Raw genomic sequence first — 23969 nt, 5'->3', positions numbered from 1 at the left:
GGCAGGGGGGTTGGAACTTGATGATCCCTTCCACCCCTAACCATTCTATGACTCTATGATTTAATGATGCCCGAGTGAAAGGAGTGTGAAGTGGTTTGGGAGAAGGGAACATAGGGAACCTGAAAGGTTGCCCTGATCTGTGGGCTTGTGAATCCTGAGCAGGGATGGTTTACCTAGACCTGTACTGTGTGTCTTGCCCCTCGGTGTTTGCCTCACCCTTCATAGAGATGACCTGGTGGCTGCTGAAAGCCCTTAAGGTACAGACTGTTGCATTAAATTCGTTTCAATTTTCTGTCTTCCTCGACCGAAGGTGCTGGGCCCTCCGACTGCCTCTCTGCTGCTTGGGCAGCTCCACCAGCTCCGCAACAGGAGTGATCACCAGGGCAGGTGGTGGTGAGGCTCTTCCCTGCTTCCTGGATAAAGTCCTGTGCCTGCTCTTTCAAAAGGGGTTTCATAAATGATGGAGGATCCTGGCTCACATTGTTGCAGGTGCCAGGGAGAGAGAGGGAGGGATCCAGGCCTAGGCTTCTTTTAAACAGTATTTGTACTGGTTGAAATCAAAACGATAAGCTATGGATCAAAAAGGGTTCACTTGGGAGGAGCTGTGGCTCAGGGGATGTGCATGTAGTTTTGTCCTTTTCAGTGAATTTTTAAAATGGAAGTAACGAACTGAATTCACTGTGGTCTAGTTGAAACCTGAAATCTTGGGTTTTTGGAGCCTTGTTTATTTCTGCTAACTCTTTTGGAATTCCTTTTTTCCAGTTCGTAATTCTAAATGAAAGCTTCAACAGGCTATATGGAAATTCAGCAAGCCTTTATTCTTTTTTGGCACTTTCCACAGTATATTCAGGAAGCAATAGAGATTTCTGATACAGAAGGGTATAAACCTCCCTCCCTTTTTTTTTTAATTTTTCTTCCTTGCATTTCTAAATTACCTTTATTTTTCCTTCTATTTTTTTTCCCATGCATCTAATCACGCTTAGTCAAGTTCTGACCCGTGCCAGAAATCTCAAAATACCAATTCCCCTTCAGTCTTTCTCCTCCAGCTACTAATACGTATTTAATACCACAAGCATTTTCCTGTTTCTTCTGTTAATAAGTTTATTTAAAAAAGCACGTGCGCACCATGAAATGGGACTCCTAAGTGTGCTGATAAGCAGTAGGTGAAACAGCGCATTTGAGGTCAGTGGAGCTCTTTCTGTGGCTTATGCTTTGCCTGTAGTTAGTTCTCCGCTGACGCTGAATCTGTGCATCATCTGATCTCCTGGCTGTATGCATTTCTTCCAGATGAAACGTGAGCATGTGATAGCATTTAAGTTGTGGTGAGAGCACGTGGTAGTGTAGTAAAACAGCCAGCAGGCTATTTTAAGAGGGCAGATAACCTCATGTAGAACAAAATCTTTTGCAGTAAGATGACTCCTTTCCCCCCACCCCCAGCTCTTACTCTCTGGCATACTCTTGAGTTTGTCTGTTTATATGAATATGGCTGCTTTAAATCAAAAGGTCTGTCTGTACTATGGGTCTGTGATACTTTGGTTTGATGGTAGCGACTTAAACCGGTATTTAGTTGCTATTTTCCCCATTTCACAAATGGAGAACTGGATTGCAGGTAGCTGTAGCATTTTTGGACCCCGGGAAGTTGGTTTTCATGTTTTTCTTCTTTCAAATCTATATTAGGTCTCTTCTCACTCCATGCAGCATGACTTTTGAAACTAAGCTGATACCTCAGAAATTAGTTGAGAAATATTGGCAGAACATGTTATCTAGACAGAAGGCATCTGAAATCAGTTATGGCAAGCCATCCTTCCTGGTTTTTTAGGTAAGAGTATGGAGATATTCACAGTTTAGTTGATGTGTACTACTTTGTTTTAGAAAATAAATCTAAAATTCAAGTGTTCTGAAAGGAGACATCTCTCTTCCTGATGTTTGAAACCTAGTTGCAAGTTTTCTGAATATATCAACTCGCTCTTCCTTAGGAACTGGTTTATTCTGAGCCTTAAAAAATAAAAAAATTAAAAAAAAAATCAGTTTGTCACTACTGATTTTGTCCATTGGCAAAGAGCAGTTTGCAACTTTGCGTAGAGATGATTCGGTTCTAATTGTTTATGTATAGGATCTGCTTTCAGACCCTGGCCAGGCCAGTTGGCCAAACTGTTTTGGTAATCTTAAGTGACTGTCATTGTTGCCGTCCTGTCATTTTGATTTCTGCTGTGACTATGTGTGATTTGCTTGAGGTCAGCCTTCATTTTCAGTGCTCTCGATACTTTCAGTTACCTTGAAATGTTGGTCCAGCGTTTGTGCAGAGCTGTTTTTTTGCATTGTTCTTTCATTAAGGGTTTTTCCTGGCTTATTTATTGCTAACTTATTTTTGGGAAAGAAAGAAAAGTCAGGAAGAAATTGTTGATATATGAAAATGATAGAGACATAATGCATGTTAATCTTTAAGATGGGAAACAGTCTGCAGTTTCTATTATAGTAACTTTGCTTGCAAGTGTGACATTTGTCTATAAGTTATGGAGGAGAAGGTAGATCTGACTGTGAACTTTACTTGGTAGTTCAGGGCGTGATGGACATCCTCTAAACTGGAACTCAAGGTGGCTTGTGTTCTCCATGCTGCTCCATTGTGGTGTTGAATGGGGTTTGTTGGTGGAAGGAAAGGTGCCCAACAGAGTCTGAAGTAGTACCAATGGGGTCAAGGAGTAGTTTCCCTAAACCATGATCTACTGCTGTGATTTTAAAAAAAAAAAAATATAGAAAAAAAACCCCAAAGCTGCAGCCACTCAAGTGATCAGCCACACCAATGACTTGCAGTTGTTCCTATCTGATGGGGATCATAGTCTTGCAAATGTGACCAGTTCATACTGTTAACAAATGTCAGGAGAATTTGGAGGACCAAAATCTGCCATTTCTCTTTTTTTTTTCCTGTAATTGTAAATTATTGACAAATTAACTCGAAACTCAGCATCTGTCTCATAGAATGGCCTAAAAACTGACTTCACAGGCTTTCTCCTGCTCCAGTGATCTTTAAAGAACTATTCGAAGAAGAAGAAAATGTTTTCATTAAGTGTAAGTTTCTACATCCTGGAGTAGATGTTAGCATTGTTCTTGGGGGGAAAAAGCAGGACCTAAAAGCTTTCCTTCTCTGCAGCCTGTTTCTTTTGGGAAAGTCTCTTGTTAGTTCTGTGGGTTTTGCTGCTGTCTGCTTTTCTTCCTAAAATTTGGGCCAGCCTTTTTATTAGCTGTGGCACTGTATCCAATCCCTGTGGCAGTTTTGGCTTCTAGTCCACTCACACCCTTTAGTGCTGAGTAGGTTTGTCATCTGTGGTGTCTAAAAGGAACCCTATGATAGCAGGAGCATTCTTTTTAGTAAAGGATTACTGACACATTGCAATTTTTAAAATAATATTTATGCTGATAAGCACTGCAGAAGTAGGGGTGTTTTTTCATTACAGGGTCAGATGACACAGTCACTTTTAGGAAGAAAAAGACTTTGTGACACTCTGGAGAAACTTCTTGCTGGTTTCTTGTGGGGCAATTCTGTTGGTGCAGAGACTTGAGCTTTTGACATCTGGAGCATTGCAGGGGTAGAAGGTAGAAGGCTGGTTTAGTAGAGCACAGAAGATCAAACAGAACCCATCAGCAAATTCGGGCAATTAATGTAAGCTGTAGTGATCTGAGCACCTAATCACGGACATCCAAACATATCATTGTTATTCAGTACAGCAGGGCTTCATCCAAGCAGGTGGACATTGTACTTCAAGCAGAGTGAAGTGCTTGGGTCTAATTTTTATTCCTCATTCAAATGCCTTTCCAGTTCCTAAGAATGAAAAACCAGTGTTAGGAGCAGGATAAGGTGGAGTTTTCTGTTACTTTTAGGAAGAAACGCTAGTTATAGTTCAGTAGAATATCCTTCACTTTTGTCTTGTGGTTTTCCCCAGAACATATGACTAACCAGATCCTTGTTTATCAGATGTGCAAGCAGTCTGTCATGGCTTATGCACTTATTAGCCAAAAATTATTTTTTTGCCATTTTAATCACTGAATGCTTACTCTGCTTCATAGCAGATCTGTCTGTATTTATTTCCAAGTGTGTACTTTGTGGATTTTTTTCTTGGTCCTGTGTGTCTTCTTACTTACACACAGTATTCCCCATGTGTTTTGGCCTAGATTTCCACAGCTGTGTTTCCTGATTTATTTTAGGAGGGTAGTTTACATAGTTCTTTTCTGTATATATCAGAAAGAGAGGTGAGTTTTACTGGGCTGAATCTTCCTTGGGCTATGTTTCTGGCCAAGTTTCCATGTTGAGGTGCCTCTCTTCATTGACACTTAGAAGGTTTTTATGCAGTTGCATTGTTTTGGCTAACCCAAGTAGGTGTAATCTGTTGCCTTGGCAAGTACCCAGGCATCTCAGCTTCAGTGTCCCCATCAAATTTTACCTTGGGTAATTTCATTGTAACAAGTTTTATTTTTGCCTGTAGTTCCAGGAGTCTGAGCTTCCTTAAGCCTGAGTGCTCAATCACATATTAATACTGTATGTCACTGAATGTCTCTGTTCAGTGGCAGCTGAGATTATCACTGTGTGACATCATCTATAAGATTCAAAACTTACAAAGCAATTTAAAAGTGATTTAGGATGAAGGTGTGATAGATTTTGGGGGTTTTTTTTATGCCATTTTTGCTGGCGTTGGTGAAAAATAAGTTGTATATGTTCAATTCTGGCAATGTTTAGGTGGTGGCTTTGAAGGAGTGGCTTAGGTAAAATGTTATGTAGTGTTTGAAACTAATGCTCTGCAGAATCATAAGTGCTTTGCAGCTGGTTTGGTGGGGAAAAAAAAATCCTTGGAACTGGAAAGCTTTAGTACATCTTCAGGGACTCTAAATCAAGGGTTTTTTAACCTTTGTCCTTTTTGGATTTGTATCATAAATGTGTACTTGGATACATGCACACAGACATGCACACCACAAACTGCCATACATATTTTTACTGCTAGTTGTACCTGCTGTTGTAGATAAAATGTTAGGTCTTGAAAGTGTTACCAGTTTTAGGAATTTAGGTGATGTGTTGTTTTTAGTACAAATAAATTTTTACTTCTGAGGAACAGGTTTATATCAGCAGTAAAATTTACTCGGGATCTCATCTTAAATTTTATGTATTCTTTACCACTGATTTTTTAATTTCTCTTGTGAACTGTGACCACACAGAATTCCTGCATGGCAGGTCCGTTCTTAGTTATTTTCAAACTTTTCCTCTTGTCTTAGTCCTAATTTTTGAAACAGAACTTAATTTTTGTTGGTGTGTTTTTTGTTGTTTTTTTTTTTAGCTCTCTTGTGCTGCACATTACTACATTTGGGCAACAGTATGTTTCATAGAGATTTCCAGAACATTTGTAATCATCTCTTCTTCTCCCTTCCCCCCTTCCCTTCCTCTCTCAGTTGTCATAGTTCCCTGCTTTTCTTATCTTTCTTTTTACTGCCGCAGCTTTCAGATGATAATTCATGGCTGGAGGAACAGCTGCTGTGTAAGAGCTGAATGAGACTCGGCACCACTTGCAGCTGACCTAATGTGAGAATAAATGAAGAAATTGTGCTTTGCATGTAGGTTTACCTATAGGATCCTTTTCCCAGTTTGGACATGGGGAAGTGGACTGTGGATGGCTTCTCTGGCTTCCCATTGCCAGCTGCTCTAGGGGTAGAAATACACCGGGGGTGGTGGCGCAAACGAAGCGAGGTATTGGAGGTTCTTAATGGTTTTCAAGAAAGTCACCCGTTTCTAACTGTGAGTTGCTTTTTCCTTTTTTTAAATTTTTTTCCCTGCCACTATTCACGCTCTGGTGGCCAAAAGCTCTGCAGCCTGTGCGCTGGGAACAGGTGGAGCGACACATTGTCCGTGGTCGTGCCGCGCTTTGCCAAACCACCCAGCTCATTTCCTTTCATTTCCTCCGGGTGAGCGAGCCAACGGCCCTCGTCATCTTCTGCGCCAGGGACCCCAGGCCACCAAGCTGAGCTTGGGAAGTGTCCTTCCTGCCAGTTCAGTACACACAGCCTAGGGGTTACAGCTTATTTTGGGGCCGGCTGGCGAGGTTCGCAGCGGGCAGCCCTATCTGTGCTGCACAGATGTCTCGGGCTGCTCCTAAGTCAGCGCCTCGACTGCTGCAGTTTATGGTGCAGTGCTGTAAAGAAAGCTGTCGCCTGTCAGATGTTTAAACTGCTAATATCCACTGGGAATACTGTACCTGTGTATATTCAAGGCATTAGACTGGCCAGGAAATATTTATTAAGAAAAACCTTTCTATTTTAGTCTTTACCGCCATAGGAACTTTTGTCGCTATGACTGTTAGATACAGCTTTACTGATGCTCTGCTGATTTAAGGATACAAGCAAATTCAGATTGGTAGAAGACACATTTGAAGTCCAAGTGTGTGTCTGGAAGCTTGACTGAACTGCCTCTGATTTTTGTATTTTTTAATTTTTTTTTCTGCCTGCAGTTGTAGACCTTGCTGTATCAGGAGAAATACCCTAATTTAAAAATATTTCTTCTGTAATTGACTTCTGACATAATGGGCTAGAAAAGAGGAATAAAATAGTATAAAGGATATCTGAGGTCTTGCAACTGACTGATTTGAAGAAAAGAATGCTGCTGCAGCCTTACTGTGTGCCTTAGTCTGTTCTCCCCAGGTATATTCTCAACCTTATTTTCCAATCTCATTTTCCTTTCACTAATTCCTCAGTTTATGTTTTTACAGTTTCAATAGGTACTGGTTGTTGCAGGGATGGAAGGGAGGAAGATAGCTCTGTTAGTTTTACTTCCTTATTGCTATTAGATCATAAACACCTTTTGAACAGGAGTCTTCATCCACTGAGGGTTGGTGGTTTAGATGACTTAAAATTACCTGAATGTATTACTGTGGCAGTTTTGAATGTGATGGAGTTTAAGCATATATATGCAAAGGTCAGTCTTGTTTTAAAATGAGAGGATGGATTTGGTAGTTGAACAACCGGTATGTGGATGAAAGGGATCTCTAAGGCATTTCATTTGGTGTTTAAGAAATGTCAGTGATGGAAAAATCAATAGGGTTCATATGAAATGAATGTTAAAATGGACTAATTAATAGGTTTTAATGCAATTGCAAATGTCGAATGGCCATCCAGTGTATATCTTGCTATAGGGGATTTGCTGCCATTGGTACTCAGCTGTGTTATTAACATTTCATTAACGACCTGGAAGAGGTCATAAAATTGTTGTCAATAGAGTTTGCAGCCATCTGAAATCCTAGGGGCAAAAAAAGCAAGCGTAATTATGGAAGCCAGGCTTGTGTCTTGGGAACTGGTGGGGGATGTGGAAAGGGAAGCTGGAATCTGGGTAGGTCAGGGTAAGCAATTGCCAGGCTTTGGCCATCACTATCCTGTGACCGAAAGGGCCAGGGTGCTCTTTAGTGTGTGTGTAGTGTTACAGGTCACGTAAGAACCCTCGCTGTTGGGCAGTTAGGTCTGGTCTGCTTCTACAATACAGGATCTGCCTGGGGTATTGATGTGTCAGATGTTGAAATCCAGGACAGGACAGAAGAATGTGAGAAAGATGTAGAAGAACAGGAAAACAGGCAGATAAGAGGCATAGGAGGATGAGCCCGCTAAGCGTGAAGTTCATTGATTCCCACCTAACTATTTAGAAATCACAAGGCATTTCCAATGTAAGGCTCTCCATATAGTCCTGGTCTGTCTTTGAACAGCTGTGCTTTATGTTAATGCTTATGTAAGACATATCGGCATGTGGTCAATAGCATGGAATTTAAAAACAAAGGTATTATTTAAATAGTTTGTTCAAAAGATTTGGCTTGGCTGGATCCTCATCTGATGTGATTTATGACAGTTTTATACTTGTGACTAACGCTTTATATGACCATCTTGGTGGAACATAAGGATTGGTTGAACAAGAGAGTAAACTTCATCACAGGTGGAGCCTCTGCAGAGTTAAAAAATGTTGCTTGCCTGGAAAGCAAGGGCGTATTAAAAATATTTTTCCATAAAGCCTTGTTTAACATCCATATATGCCTTTCACGGAGTATTTAAGACAAATCTCAGTATTTCCAAGGTAGTATCTTTCCAAGTGTTTGCATTTTTAGGTTTTAAGAGCTGTTGTAAGCATGTGTAAATTTGAATTAACGTTGTGCTTGATGGTTTATGCTAGTATAGGAGATAATTCAGCACGCAGACCTTACTACGTGTAATAGTTGGCAATACAAAATTAACTTTCCTTGATACCTGGATCTCAAAATTCATTGAGATTCTTGATTCTTGCTGTGGCAGAATTGGGGTGTTGTACGTGGGTGGTGTTGGTCATGGACACTGAATAGGGAAGTTACAGAATGGCTCTTGGTAACATCAAGATAGAGTGTTGTAAAGAGTCAGTTCTCACAGCTGATCTGTCCCTAAATACCAGAATGAAGATTGTAGTCCCCATGCAAGTTGGACTTAGCTTGAAACTATTTTCTTTGGTGATACCATGGAAGCTCCTCTGAAGAGGGTCTTGATGCTCTTACTCATATCAGAGAGAGTTTTCAAATATATTGTGAAATGAGCAAGTCTCTGCTAAGATAGAAGGGTGTGAGTGGTGGGTTTTTTGGTGAGTGGGTTTGTCAGAGGTTTTTCACTTTGTTTCTTTTTTTGAAACAAGGTTTTTATGGTTAAGTCCCTGAGCTCATAATGAGTTAGGTTCAAAACTTCAGAGCACCTAAGCTTGTTATCCCTTATTCTTAAATGTTTATGTTAGGAGAAGATCTGTCTGGAGGGTTGTCATGTCCACCTCCCCCTCTATCAAATGCTACTACATCCAGGAACATCCTGGCCGTGAGCATGCTGAGAGTGGCTTCCTGTCAGAATTGCCTTATGTAGAATCACAAGGAAGCAAGTGTTTCTTGTATCCTCCCATTGTTTTGCTTCCTGTGAAGTAGGAGAATGGATGTGTGTCCTGGATACAGGCTTTTTTATGGCGCTATACGTGTCGGGATGATCCAATCAAATCATTCCTGGTATCCCCTATAGCCTGAGCATGGCAGGAAACGAGGCTTCCTCGCATCCTGTTGTTCTCCAGTTAGCCTGACTTTGGAGATCTCGTGGCTCTAGCAGAATCCAGAATGAAGGTGAGCTTAAAGTGGATTTAGGATTTTTTTTTAATTTTTTTTGTAAGTTTAAGCTATAGTTTCTCACCTTATCCTAAAACATTCCTTTTTTAAATAGTTCTCTCCCCTGTAGTACCTTTTTGATGCAGTTCTTGTGTTTGCACAAGCACCCATGTCTCTTCTATTTTCTTTTATAAGGATCCAAGCTGTTATTTTGTGATTGCCTTCATAACTTTTCGTTTGCTTGTTTAAAAGCTACCACAATAAGTGTATAGTGAACAATGCAAATTTTACATTCCTGATGCTTTCCTGTTCCATAACAGCTTGCTTAATATTTTTTTTTTCCCCAATTTGAGCAGTGGTTAAGCTATCTCTTGTCTGCTTTTGCTTTTACGCATTCTGCTGTCAGCTTATTGGTAGCTTTTTCTCACCTTTGTTATAAATTATGCTATTAATAAAACTTAACATATCTTTAGTCTCTTTGTGTAAAATCGGATAACTTTATATTTGCTTAGTGTCTTTTATTGTGCACGTAGTTTTTAAATACTTCCTCATGTTTTAGGAAAAACCCTACAAAGTTCACATCTATGCAGTTCCTTACAGCTTCAATTAAGTAAGAGTAGTAGTTAAATTTTCTGTAGCTCAGGGAAACTTGGTGAAATAGTTATTTGACTTACTTTATGTGAGCAATAGCTGCTTGGAGTATATTAGTGTTGGCCTCTGCTTGATTTTTGTGTCTGTTTTGTGTCACTGCCTTTCTGAGCTGTGTGTGTGCTACCTGAGCTTGGGAGATGTCAGCACCTCGACAGCAGAGGTAAAAACTGCTGCTTGCTGGGACCAGAGGTGATCCTTAGGCTGAGGGGGGGAAAAAATGTGCGTGTTAACATATGCAAGTACCTCAAATACTGTCAATGCTTGGGGAGATTATTTTTTTTCTTTCTTATTGAATAATACTGTGATTAAATGTTTCCAAAATCAGCTCTGCCTTGGTTAGTAGATGACGTAACCAGTCAAAACTGGTGTGGCAGTCCCTTTTGTGGTTACTTTAGGTAGCTTTCATGAAAATTTTCATTTCTCTTAGGTTTAACCAGTGTTCCTCTTTCTCCTCCCAGCATTCCTTTGTCCCTTCCTCTCCGCCTCTGGGAATATGAGTTTTTCCTCTCTTGCCTCTGAAGGCTGCTTTCTGGGGTACAGGCTTTCTGATACTGCCCGTGGGGTGGGTCTATTATCAGGAAAATAAACAGGTTTTTTGTTGACTTTTTAGATAAAAGCTGCTACGCTGCAGGAAACGGAATCTCTTTCTGTTTCTTAAATCAGTTGGAACAACTGTAATAGTTGTCTTTTACTGTCCTCTTTCTAGTCTTGCACAAGGGAATACTGTGTCTCCTTTCAACCTATGCAGAGTGTGTTGTGAGAGCTATTTTCATGAGACTTCGGATGAGTGTTTCCATTACCTCAGGCAAATATTATGGGTTGGTTGTTTTTTTTAATCTCCCCTTTCCCCCCTGAAAATCCAGATGTTTAATGCCATCACCCAGTGCTTGAAAGTTACTGGAGTGTTTTCCACAAGATAGTTTGAGGTTTGGATCTCTTTCCCACAGTTAAAACTAAAATAACCTCCAGCTTTCAGCCTTCCCCTTCCCAACCGTCCAGCAACTTCACTCTTCATAAAATTTATTAATTATCAGGAATTCTGCTTTCCTGTGTGTCTTGTAGAATAAAGAGCTAGCATATATATGTTATTGTAGTACTTTTTAAAGTATTTACAGTAATTTTGAAAATATTTAATAAACAGTCAGGTACAGTGCCTGTGAGCTGCTACAGAAAAAGAAGATCATGCCAAGAGTAATGGCACCTCGTAACTGTTTTGGCCAAACTGTCTGAGGAAAGCTTCTCTCTTCTGATAATTATGCTGTATTCAACTTTGCCATAATTTTAACTGACTCCTGCTATCTTTAGCTTATGTATTCTTCATTTTTTTTCTCAAATGCAGCTGTTCCTATATTCTTTTTGTATTTAAAAATGAGCGAGTTTGGTGGGTTTTTTTTAAAGGGAAAAAAACCTCACTGTTTTTTATTGGTGCATGACAGCCACTGAAAGATTAGCACCGTGATCAGGCAATAGCTTCTACAGTCATGATGTGCACAATGCCATAGAAGTGCTTTGTTTAAAGGCTTGTTTCTGCAACTTCTTTTATTTTCTTTTGTTTTCAGACTTTTGATGCAAATGACCTGTATCAGGGAAAGGATTTCAGCAAAGTTCTCAGCTCTCTCGTGGCTTTAAATAAGGTGACTGCAGGTAAGTAGACTCTGCTCTGTCCTGGTGCTTGCTTACCTTACCTTCAATTCGCATTAATGTGTATTTACCAGTCAGGATGAAATTAACATGCCCGGTGTTTTAGAAGAGTTTCTTTGTTGCAGTTTATTGTTACGATTTCTCTCTTTCCAGAAGGACACTTTGCAGTGGAGCTAAGACTGAGCCTTTTAGCTGGCAAGAATTCTTAGAAAAAGTCCCCACCTTCTTTTTTTTTTTTCTTTTTTCAGTTTGAAACACTAAACATTTGCTTATGCCCCACTGTGTAATTCCTGTGTTTAAACATTCCTGTCAATGTTTTTGTTGTTGTCCTGTCCCCCCACTCCCAAGCACTGTCCTTTCTTGACAGTAACAAAAGGATAGCAGCATCTGTGACCCCTTAATCTATGCATGTTTCATTTAGGTAGCAGCTATAAGTCACAAACCATCTACCTAGAGTTCTTTTGGGAAGAAGAGAGCTGTAGAAATAGCACACAGGTGAGAGGTGTCCATGCTTTGTAGGGTGAGGCTGTACTAAACGATGTCAACAGGACCCTGGGAGAGAGGTATTATTTAAAAATGGGCCATACTTGCCAATTTTTATGTGGGGAGGAAAAGGAAGCTGATAGAAAAGTCAGTGGTGGATCAGTGTGACTTTATTTAATAGTAATATGATAAGTATGTTGTCATTCTTATAATATTCCTTTGGTCCATTACATCAGGGGTTTTTTTGTGAATTTTTTATTTCCTGCTTGTATCAGAAAACACGCTGTAGGAGTGAGTTTTACAACCAAATTCTTAGTTCTAATGAATGTGCATGGAATAATACCACTGATGACTTTGAAGATACTTAGACCAGTTGAAGATCCTGCCTTTCATCTTAACTGCAAGTGCGAGTCTAACCCATTTCAGTACATCTGTAAAGCTGCTGTATACTGACCGTAGCTGTCTTAAAAGGGGAGAAAAAGTGTGGCTGTTTGGTCCAGACATCAATAGATTAATATCCACATCAAAAAGCCACAATTGCAGCTGGCCTTAGAAAGAACACAGGCTGATCCCTTTCACGGCGGGGAGGCGGTGGTGGTATGGAAACCAAAAATCAAAACCACATGCAAACTGTGATGTTGCCTCATTCCTGGGAGCAAGCAGAGCTGCATAAATCTTAAGTATGTTGTCATTCTTATAATATTCCTTTGGTCCATTACATCAGGGGTTTTTTTGTGAATTTTTTATTTCCTGCTTGTATCAGAAAACATGCTTTAGGAGTGAGTTTTACAACCAGATTCTTAGTTCTAATGAATGGGCATGGAATAATACCATTGATGACTTTGAAGATACTTAGACCAGTTGAAGATCTTGCCTTTCATCTGAAATGCAAGTGCGAGTCTAACCCGTTTCAGTACATCTGTAAAGCTGCTGTATACTGACCGTAGCTGTCTTAAAAGGGGAGAAAAAGTGTGGCTGTTTGGTCCAGACATCAATAGATTAATATCCACATCAAAAAGCCACAATTGCAGCTGGCCTTAGAAAGGACACAGGCTGATCCCTTTCATGGTGGGGGGGCGGTGGTGGTATGGAAACCAAAAATCAAAACCACATGCAAACTGTGATGTTGCAGCTCTGCTTGCTCCTAGGAATGAGGCATAAATCGTCCTGACCAACTGTTCTTCCAAACAATTTCCTTTAATTCGGTGACTGTGTAGAAGGCATTTTAGATGCTATCTCTCTACCCTGACACTGGAAGATGGCTTTCAGAGCCATCTAGGTCTGCAAGTATTTCAGGTATACACATGTTCTTCTGAGATGGGTCTTTCTGCAGTGGAAGAAGACCCATGAATATGAAAGTTGACGAAAGGCTGCTATGGTTATACAGTTCATCTAATTATTTTAGTTCAGAAGAAGGGTTAGGATCCACGGTACCAGTTGCTGCTGGTAAGGGAACAGATAAGGTGGAAGGAACTGGTGTAGGGAAGCTGTCATAATGGTGAAGAAGAAAACATTTTGACAACCTTGGAAATCTTTGGATGGAGAACTGGTGTAGGGAAGCTGTCATAATGGTGGAGAAGAAGAAAACATTCTGCCAACCTTGGAAATCTTTGGATGGTTGGATAGAAGTGTGGAGCTTCTGTGAAATCTACCAAATTAATATTTGTGAAACATGCACACTCTGTTGCCAGTCAAAATTCTTGAGTTTTTAGCAGCAGAGTTTAATTATTTTCTGACAATAATCCTCTTGAGAAATTCATTGAACATGTTTATTTGGTATTTTAATGGAAGCTTTAATGGGTATATGGGGTCTGCAGGCCCTTTTAAATCTATCACAAGTTCATTTGGTATTTTAATGGAAGCTTTAATGGGTACATGGGGTCTGCAAGTCCTTTTAAATCTATCAAAAGTTCCAATTAATTTGAAAGTATTCAGATATTATTGGTAAAAATGCTTGCAATTTGCATGTGGTTTGTTTGTAATTTTCCTCAGACACATGCAGTTTCTAATTCAAGCCTCAAGACGTGCTTTTGTGTTTGGTCTATCAGCTCTGCTGTTGTGAACTGGAAAACTTGGGGAATCAGTAGTGTGTTTTAGGGTTGCCCAGAGGCTGGGAGACAATGCCATGAATGAACCTGATCCTGTTTACCCAGGTGAACTTCATCAAAGTACTGCTTGATTGGGTGGTGGTTGGTCTGTTCTTCTACTTTGCTGCAGACAGGAAACATAGCAGACTGGACATGGAGATGCTTCAGGTTACTTACAGCCCTTCAAATTCTGTTAGTTACTGAGGGTTACATCAACTCTAAAGTTTCTGGGAGCATTAGAATTAACCACAAAGTTATTTACAAACAAAGCCCATGATCTAGTCCTATTTCTCTCCCAGTAGTCTGTGAAAACAAAGATGTATGTTCTTTCTGTGATGGACTGTAAAGACCAGTGTTTATACAATGGCCTTCAAATGCTTTTAGGAAAGCAGGCTCACAAGGTGTGAGGTCTTATGACTTCATTGTGTAACGACACTATCCATACAAAATATGCAAATTAGTATAAATAGTTTTAATATTTCACTACTTGAGTAGAGTGTGTGTATATATATGTATAGAGAGAGAGAGGCTTTTTTTGAAGGATAATGATTTTTAAAGGATGACAAAGGCTCACTTTAAAAGATGTGCCTGAGGAAGGTATTCTCTGCTCAGTCATTGTGGACTTGAAGCATCCTTTGTTAGCACTTTTCTTCAGTGCTCGTTGTCCATCTCAAACCCTTTCCATTCTCCTGCATCTCAGCTGCTGTCAGATGCTGTGCTGGAGTTGAAAGGCTTTCCATTTAGGATGAATTGAATTCTCCCTTTAGATTTGGGGTGAAACAGCAGATACGCTTTGTTTACCAGTCTCCTTGTGGAACTCCACATGTATGTGTGTTTCCCTTTGAGCAAAAATAACTCGGATTGCATAATTGTTCTCTGCTTTACTCTGAAAGTAACTGAGAGACTGTCGTTCTGTGTGTGTACCTCTGTCCCTTTAGATTTGGGGTGAAACAGCAGATACGCTTTGTTTACCAGTCTCCTTGTGGAACTCCACATGTATGTGTGTTTCCCTTTGAGCAAAAATAACTCGGATTGCATAATTGTTCTCTGCTTTACTCTGAAAGTAACTGAGAGACTGTCGTTCTGTGTGTGTACCTCTGATGGAGGTAGAGTGTTGGAGGCAAAGCGGACTACTAGGAAAGGGGGACCAGAGGCATAAAAGCCAGTAGAACAGTTGGGATGCTTGATGGAGGTAGAGTGTTGGAGGCAAAGCGGGCTACTAGGAAAGGGTACCAGAGGCAGAAAAGCCAGGAGAGCAGTTGGGATGCGTGTGTGCTTCTGTAGTCTCGTGAAAACATATGTTTGGTACAGAAGATAACTGCATTGCTTTTGGGGCTTCTCAAAGCTCAGGTGCTCAATGGATAATTTCCTTGTACGTGGGAGAACATGAGGAGAAGGAATGATGTGCTGTACCCACACAAGAGAGTAATGGGGTCTGCAGGCCCCATTACTGCACTTTCAAATTAATTTGAACTTTTGATAGATTTAAAAGGGCCTGCAGACCCCATCTCCTGTAACATGTCACCTGGCAAGGCCCTGGGAGCATCCCCCTCCTGGGGGTTTGGCTGTGAGGGCTGGGGGAGGTGGAGCAGCCAGGAGTGACCCCCCATCACATCGTATTTCTGGGAAAGGCTCCCAGCAGTGCTGTGTGAGGCTGGCCAGCACCAACCTGGAAGAACCTTAGGAGCCACTTTTGGTGCAGCCTGTCCCCTACCTGGCTAATCTGCAGCAGGACCCCCCACCCACAGATGAGCCAAGATCCTGTCCCCAGGGAGGTGCCCAGTGTCCAGGTCTGGGTCTGCCCCTGTGCCCTAGCTGGCCTGCTTCTGGCTGGGGAGCTGGGATAAGCCCTGCCCTGCCACCTCCTCGGTGCCTCCCAGCCCACAGTGACCCCAGTGGCACCCAGGCAGCAGGTAGAGCTACCCTTTGGGTGACCATCTCAAATGGATGTGCTTCTCAGAGTAGAGACAAATCAAAGATGGGAGAGATTTGAGACAGGGGATGGTGGTGGTGTTTTTTCAAGCAAGCGGCTTTCCTCCTTTCCACTCCTCCTATCCCTCCCCCTCTCTCCAAAGAAGAAGAAATAGCTTAGTTGGCAAAAAAGGGATGAGACAAAGGACCGTAGGAAAAAAGACAGTGGAAGGAATGTTTTAATTGAGAAGGAGATGGTGGTAGTGGGGGAGAAGAGCTAAGAAACAGATGTGGCTGGCTTTACTTCAAGCAAGTTTTATGCATTCAAAATTCTTGGCCACTAGCTAAAATGATGCTGGTTAATTACCTTTAAATAGACTAGTAGTGAGTTGGAATGGAGAAATACAACCCTAACTCTCTTCTTCCTAAACAGCTCAAATTGTTTTCCGTCTGTGTAGGGAAGAAACTGCCAGTGTCTTGAGATTTCAGATCATTTATTGATGTAACTTTTTTAAATTATGAAGCAATTTCAGATACATTGAATCTGCTTTAAGCACGCGAGTCTTACAGAAGTAAGCAGAAGTTATATGCAGATTTCTCAAATTCTAATATTTACTTATTTTTCCCCGCCTGCAGACATAGGGCTGGGCAGTGACTCTGTATGCGCACGTCCCTCATCGCATCGGATAAAATCTTTTGATTCTCTGGGATCCCAGTCTTTACACAGTAGAACTTCAAAACTTTTTCAGGGACAATATCGGAGTTTGGTAAGTTCTAGGAGAAATAAAACATGATGTGGTGTGATTTATATTTTTTGTTCTTTGACAGGAGTTCATCGGAGTTTGGTAAGTTCTAGGAGAAATAAGACATGATGTGGTGTGATTTTATATTTTTTGTTCTTTGACAGGAGTTATTAAGTAGACAATAGTGTAGCAAAGTGACTGTTTCCTCTGTTTCACCTCTGTATTTCAAGTCTGTATTCAAGTCTATTTCGGCAGCTTTTCTTATGATACTCTGAAATGCATACCACTTTCTGTGACCTTCTGGTTATTTTTTTCCTCACTTAACATTCCATGTTGTCTGCATATGCAGTATCTTCCTGGACTTGCTTTTTCAAAGGCAACAATCCCATTTTCTCCATGTCCGTGAGTTTAGGGATGGTGACCAAAGGCTATTAAAACCTCAGCAAAGGTGGTAGTTTTAATATTGGCAGTATCAGTAGTTTTCTGTTGTGTTTCAAGGTGAATCCTTCAGCCAGCCCTCAGGTAACTGAGTGGTGTGGGCAGTTGTTTTACAGTGCAGCTGAAATCAGGATGGGGTACTGTGACAAAAGGTGCTTTTAGTGACTATAAGACTTGCAAGGAGGGTTCAGAACCTTACTGTAAACTGCTTTTTCCATGCTTGGAGGAGGCTGTTTTGAACTATGTGATGATTGCTATGTGAAACTTTAAACACAGCTCTCTGCTTAGGCTTTCTTAGGTGTGGTTTGATGTGTTTTCTCTGGTAGCAGAGCCCTTGCAAGTTCTTGCCCCAGGCCACTAATTCCAGCTCCCCCTCTGCTGTTCACCACCCACTCAGTTTTGCTGATGCAACTGTTTGTGGGACTAGCTGTTGGCTGGATTACTGAAATAATCGGAGTTTTAAGTATTTCTGTCACTGAGCAGCTCTGCAGGAAATTACAAAGGGGCAGAGAAGTACAAGAAGGAGGGACAGAGAGCTAGTGACCAAACCTGGGAAATTCTTAGTTAGGTTTTGCTGTTGTAGATAATCAGTTTGGAGGTGTTCTCACTAGATTCTACTCAGATTCCTCTACTGGAGAGCCATCCTGGCAGAGTAAAGGGACTGTAGTTGATGTCAGTGTGCAATGTTGGTGCTTATTTTGTAGCTTTTTGCCATTTACTTAGGCAAAACTTTTTGTCCGCTCTGCTCAACAAGAGACAAGCACACAGTGTACAAACAGAGGACTAAGGCGGAGGCACTTGTTTGAAAATGTGCCTGTCTAATTGTCAAACATTGTGACTTGCATTATCTTGGCACTCTCTGTATGTTTTCAAAGTTGCACTTGCCCTCATTTTCCTACAGTTTCTCAGCCACTAAAAGTCTGATTGTTAAATTGAGTTGTGATACAATAACAGGTATTAAGCTGACATGTTATATGATCCTAGTGACATCACATAGTACATCTTTTAATCATCTCAACTATGTAGACAACATGTAGGTGAAATTCTGCTGCCTGGATAGCTGACTGGGATTGCTTACACAGTCATTTTCTTACCAAATTACTTATTCAGTAATAAAGGTATTGATCCTTACTTATGATAGAGACAGACATGATTTAAAATGCTGTTCTCTCGGTTTTAGTGCAATGGATTGTATTTGGATTAATTAAAGCTGTCTGATTATTTTGCTTTTTTGGCATAAAAGTTTGTCCTAATTAGCATGATCTGTTACAGGGGAAAAAAAAACAAAACAGTTTTAACTTGCAAACTCTTTATTTATATCCAGAATTAAATTAAACTTAACTCAGTTCTGCCCTCTTCCCAGCCTGGAAAGTTTTAGGGGAAAAAACCTCTCTAGTGTAAAGCTATTGTTTCTTTGTAGTTGCCAAAGGCAGATTTAATTTATACTACATATAGAAAATAGAATTTGATTTTTGGGGGAGTAAGAATTATTCTCTTTTTAGCTATCTTACCCACTTCTGATTTGAAGGGGCTGTAATAAGACAATATACTCCCTGGACTTATACAGATCCATAGTTTAAAAATTACAGAAATACTGGAAATGGCAAATCATCCCTTACAAATGCTTCAAGTAGAAATGAGTGAGGAGTGTTGTGTGTGGAGGAGAGGCTATTTCCCTTTTATGGATATTTCTGTTTTCTTCATAGAATAACTGTTTAAATCTCTAACATGATCTTTTTTGTTGTTTGTATTCTCACTTACTAGGACATGACAGATAACAGCAACCATCAGGTGGTGGTGAGAGCAAAATTTAATTTTCAACAGACAAATGAAGATGAACTTTCTTTTTCAAAAGGAGATATTATTCATGTTACAAGAGTGGAAGAAGGAGGCTGGTGGGAAGGAACTCTAAATGGCAAAACAGGGTGGTTTCCAAGTAACTACGTGCGAGAAATAAAATCAAACGGTGAGTTTTGAAGGAGAGCATATTTGCACAAATTCTGGCTTTGGGTAGAGGTTGATAGTTGGTTGATTCATTAAAAATTGTTCTGCTTTTTTGTTTAAGCTTGACTGTATTTATTGGATTTCATTCACAGTGAGCATTAATGCTCAGGAACTCATACTCCCCCACCCCAGTTTGCTACACAGCTCCAGGACTTTGGAATTAACAGTAAGCAGGCAGAAAACTCACCCGTTCTGTTTGCTTGTCTGTCTGTCTGTCACAGTTGGGCTGCTCTGACTTCCTTCATCTGAATTCCTACAATGCAGGATTTTAGCTCTCATGCTAACATACTTTGAATTGGTGCTTTGGGTTTAAATGGTATGAGATTTCCTGGAAGTGTCTTCAAAAACAGCAAAACCAAAACACACACAGGCACCCCCAAAGCAACAACAAACTACGCTAAAAAAATCTCTAAACATGTTCCGCTACCTAGAATTGGAGATTTCTCCTGCATTTGTTTGCTCCTACCAGAATCTACTAAAAGTTCGAGACAGGTTTTGAAAGATAATGTATTTGTGATTTTTCTTTTTATTGTTCATGTGCCTTTCACTTTTTTTTTATATAGACTTCACTCTTCTACTGAAGTTTTATTTTGAACTTCATGCAGTGAAAGTGCCTTCTGTAAATGTCATCTTCATTAATGAATATCAGAACTAGCATTGCTGCTTAATCCACCAAGACCTTGATGTGGGTGACATCATCTTTTTGTTTGTGTGTGTTTGTCTCTTTATTGTCTTTGCTTGCTTTCAGAGCTTGGGGATGAACCTGGTGGGATAAAACTACCCAGGGATGTTCTGAGATGCTTTACCACTCTTTCCCTTCTCACAGCTCCAATCGAAACACACATCTTTTGGGTCATGCTAAAACCACGGGCACGAATTTTTTGGTTTTAGGCAGCCACATGGATACATGATGACAGACTGAAGTTTTGAGGGTAGAACTCTATTTTTAAGCTTATTAATTCCTCCATTTGCGCATCCTCTTACTTTCTTCCTTGATTTACTATCTACAGTCCATTTTTGCAGAATGCTAGATCTTGTATTTAACTTCGTTGTAATATTCAGTGAGATGCTCTTAGGCATAGTCACTATTTAAGACTTAGCTTTAATGTTCTTCGGAGATCTCTCAGATGCAGATTATCCTGGAAAAAATTCCTGAAGCCTGTTTTTTTTTGTCTGTAGTGTTGTAGCAGTCTCTTTCAGCCATGATTCTATGATGACTGTCTTGTCTCATCATTACTCATTCAAAACATTACTGCAGAAGTCTGATTTCATCAGTTTTGATCTCTTCCAACTCCTGAGACTAGAACCTGGTTCAGCAGTCAAGAGCCAGAGTGGAAGTAGCTTTTAACCATGAACATACAAGAACCAAAAGTTGCCAGCAACTGAAATTAAAGTGGTTCTTGTTTTTCACCCAGCTTCACTTGGGTGAAGTAAATCCTCTTTCCTCTCCTAAATAGGAAAGCCAGCAAGCTGTGGGGCCATGGGTAGTACCAAGTGCAGTTTAAGTCTTGCCAGCCCTTGCAATCCTGTCTTGATTCCTGGAGGCTGAGTGGCTTCCAGTTCTCCTGGGTTTAAATGTCACTCACCATCAGAAAAGCTTTCTGCTGAGCTCTTCTTTTCCCTTCACTGCTTCCAGTTCTCCTGGGTTTAAATGTCACTTCTCACCATCAGAAAAGTTTTCTGCCGAGCTATTCTTTTCCCTTCACCGTATAGGTGAGTTGCCTGGGTTACAAGGGCTTGCTCCTTCTGGCTTCTGCAAGACATCTTGCATTCTTGGAGCACGCTCTCATCCATGCTTCTCTCTTTCATAGGTGAGTTGCCTGGGTTACAAGGGCTTTCTCCATCTGGCTTCTGCAAGACATCCAAGAAGGAGCACGCTCTCATATGCTCAGTTGCTTCTGCGGAAGGGAATATGTGCCCATGCTTTTCTCTTCCTCAGGAAATTGAGTTCATTGCTTTGTTTCCTGTGCATTTACTATTACAAACTTTGAATGACTCTCTAGCTTTCTCTGTTCTTCTCCTTTTTAAAGACAATTACTATGGTCTTTTACAGTACTTTGTGGAATTTCACTTCTCTCTGTGTTTTCAAACATGGATGTAGCTAAGTTGGTACTTCATTGGTACATCAGCAGTGCAGGCACTGTTTAATTTATCAAAAATACTAGTTTTAACCTGCTTTTTGCCTTGGTTAGGTGTATTTCACTTCTCTCTGTGTTTTCAAACATGGATGTAGCTAAGTTCTCTTTATTGCTCTCTGTGTTTTCAAACATGGATGTAGCTAAGTTGGTACTTCATTGGTACATCAGCAGTGCAGGCACTGTTTAATTTATCAAAATACTAGTTTTAACCTGCTTTTTGGTGTTTGAATTGTCTGAAGCTGGCCTTTTAATAATGAGGATGGAGGGGTGGCAGAAGGAAGCATGATGTATTAAGAAGTTCTTGATATCTTTTAATAACTCTTCTTCCCTATTGAGTTGCAAATCAACTTTTTCTTTTGATGTATATATGTTATAGAATATTCTGTTTTCTCTGTTCTTCTCCTTTTTAAAGACAATTACTATGGTCTTTTACAGTACTTTGTGGAATTTCACTTCTCTCTGTGTTTTCAAACATGGATGTAGCTAAGTTGGTACTTCATTGGTACATCAGCAGTGCAGGCACTGTTTAATTTATCAAAATACTAGTTTTAACCTGCTTTTTGGTGTTTGAATTGTCTGAAGCTGGCCTTTTAATAATGAGGATGGACAGGTGGCAGAAGGAAGCATGATGTATTAAGAAGTTCTTGATATCTTTTAATAACTCTTCTTCCCTATTGAGTTGCAAATCAACTTTTTCTTTTGATGTATATATGTTATAGAATATTCTGTTGCTACTACCCTGTGTCCATGTTAGTTTTATTTCAACTGGTGACCTTAATTTTGCTGCTTTTTGTGTGTTTAAGGTCACTGTAGTATGTGTGATATTTGATAGTGTCAGTTTGCATCTACTTTTCCTGTCCTTCCTTTGAGATGCCCCTAATTTTTAAAAGACTTGTTGTTCTTGTGAGTCTTTTCTTCTTAGATTGTCACTAGTGGGAGTCCTTTTTTTAACCCATGTTTCTAAGTTTACTGACTACTACTTACTTGAAATTCATTATTCTCATTGCTGTGCTCTTTTTTCTCTTTTCTTTGTTTCTGTGAAATTTGTTATGAACATTTCTATTCTCAGCTGATTTCTGTTTTGTGGGTATTGCTTGAGGTGCTAGAGAAGGCTATTCTATAATTCTCCTCCATTCTGTTACCACTGCATCCTGGGGTTGGACTTAGTTTATTCCACTGTCCTTGTTGAAACAGGAATGTAGTGCCATTCACCACAAAGCTCAAAAGTGACATAAATGGCTCTGATGGGTCTTCAAGAGAGGTTTCATCTAGGTTATACGTTTGGGTTGACAGTCTCTGTTGCGCTCCTCTGCCCCTGCTCGTCTTTGCTAGTCTTTATTAGACTGATTGACACTTCCTGTGTTGGTAGTTCTTTCACTGCCCATTTTTCTTGACTTAGTGGCAATTATATGTACACCACACTTTAAGATTTTTCTGAATTCAGAAATGTTTTAAGTGCATTCATGCTTTGAGCATGAAGTTAAAATACAAAAGAGCTTTTTTTTCCTCATTATTTTAAAACAAGTTAGTAGAACTTGCAAGCTCAAATTCAAAATGCATTTTCTGTCAATGTTATAATGAATTGATTAAAAAATTATCAGAATAGGATTGTTGAAATACTTGCTCTTGATTAAGGTCTCTCTATGAACAGAATGTTCATCCTGGACATCTAATTGTTTTTCAAAATGCTCTGTAAAATGTTCTGGCATTGACAGTATGACTCCACCTTTCTTCTCTCAAATGTGGCTGAAAATACTGCACCTGGTTAAAAATTCCATACAGGCAATATTGTGTGTTATCATTTTTGGTGATGGTTATTTGGAGAGCTCCTGAGAACTGGTGGGTTTGATTAAATAAATCCCTTCAGTCTGCTGGAGCCTGACTTCAACAAACGGGGTAACAGAAGAAAGGAAAGAAGTTCTCGTGCATGTGTGGTTTTGTTTTAAGTCTCACAAATTTCACAGACATTAGATGTTCAGATAAGTGGATTTTTTTTCTAAATTAAAATATCCTCTAATGTCAGATAACTGTGTTTGTGATCTTAGCTTGTATGTTGCTCTGAAGTTAGATATTGAAGAAAAGGAGGAAAGAGCTAGAAGGAGAAGCTGAAAAATATGGGATAATACAAGATTATGTTATAGCAGTAGTTCTCTTTCCTGAGAGGGAATTCCAAATAGTAGCTGTATGAAAAAGTTGCCATGAAGGAAATGAATGCTCAAACTTGGTGTGCTGCTTAGCAATGGGAACTGCCTTTATCTACATTGCTTTCTTGAAGATTTTAGAAGAAAAGTGAACTACGTTACATGTCTTGCATGAGCAGAGCATGCTGCATGATAAGTTATCTCAGAGCAGCTAAAACATCACAAGGCTGTGCCCGTTTACTACTTTGCAATGTGTTTGCTTAGCTGTGCTGGAAAGATTAGTGTTAGCACAGAAAGTTAATACATGGATGAGGCAAGCTGTGAATGGTTGTAGGAAAGGTGCTGAGGTTATCAAGGAAAGCACAGCGTTTAGTTTTCTTAGGGCAGACAATGACACTGTAAACTTTGGGGAAATAGATTTGGTTGAGATGGAAAATGGTTTTTATTTTGCTTTTGGGTGTGTGTTAGTCTTTCCTCCCTCGCCCCCCTGACCCAAGGGGAAAAGGAGGATCTGTTTGAAAGTGTGGTACTTGTGATCAAACTTATAAATAGAAGAAAAAAAATGCAGTAGTACTTTCTTTTTAGGTATGTGCCCACACCGTAAGGATCAAAA

The 23969-nt window shown here is 40.0% G+C and overlaps 1 protein-coding gene across 5 annotated transcripts in view; it reads left to right on the top strand.

The window, feature by feature from the left end:
- Positions 1-23969, top strand: part of ARHGEF7 (Rho guanine nucleotide exchange factor 7) — a 138187-nt gene that overhangs the window by 52185 nt on the left and 62033 nt on the right. For 3 of the 5 annotated variants that reach the window (XR_001412281.1, XM_014944126.1, XM_014944125.1), the window contains exons 1-4: positions 9102-9137; positions 11330-11414; positions 16529-16659; positions 18838-19039. Coding sequence is in view for 4 of the 5 variants with exons in the window: in XM_014944126.1 (XP_014799612.1) it covers positions 9132-9137; positions 11330-11414; positions 16529-16659; positions 18838-19039 (424 nt within the window). In the remaining variant the exon portion in view is untranslated. Of the gene's footprint in view, positions 1-9101; positions 9138-10570; positions 10589-11329; positions 11415-16528; positions 16660-18837; positions 19040-23969 lie in introns of those variants that run through there. The other 2 variants (XM_014944128.1, XM_014944127.1) reach the window with 2 other exon arrangements.

The sequence above is a fragment of the Calidris pugnax genome, unplaced genomic scaffold (genome assembly GCF_001431845.1).
Source record: "Calidris pugnax isolate Ruff unplaced genomic scaffold, ASM143184v1 scaffold69, whole genome shotgun sequence".
NCBI lineage: Eukaryota > Metazoa > Chordata > Aves > Charadriiformes > Scolopacidae > Calidris > Calidris pugnax.
This window is presented reverse-complemented; position numbering and strand designations above follow the sequence as displayed.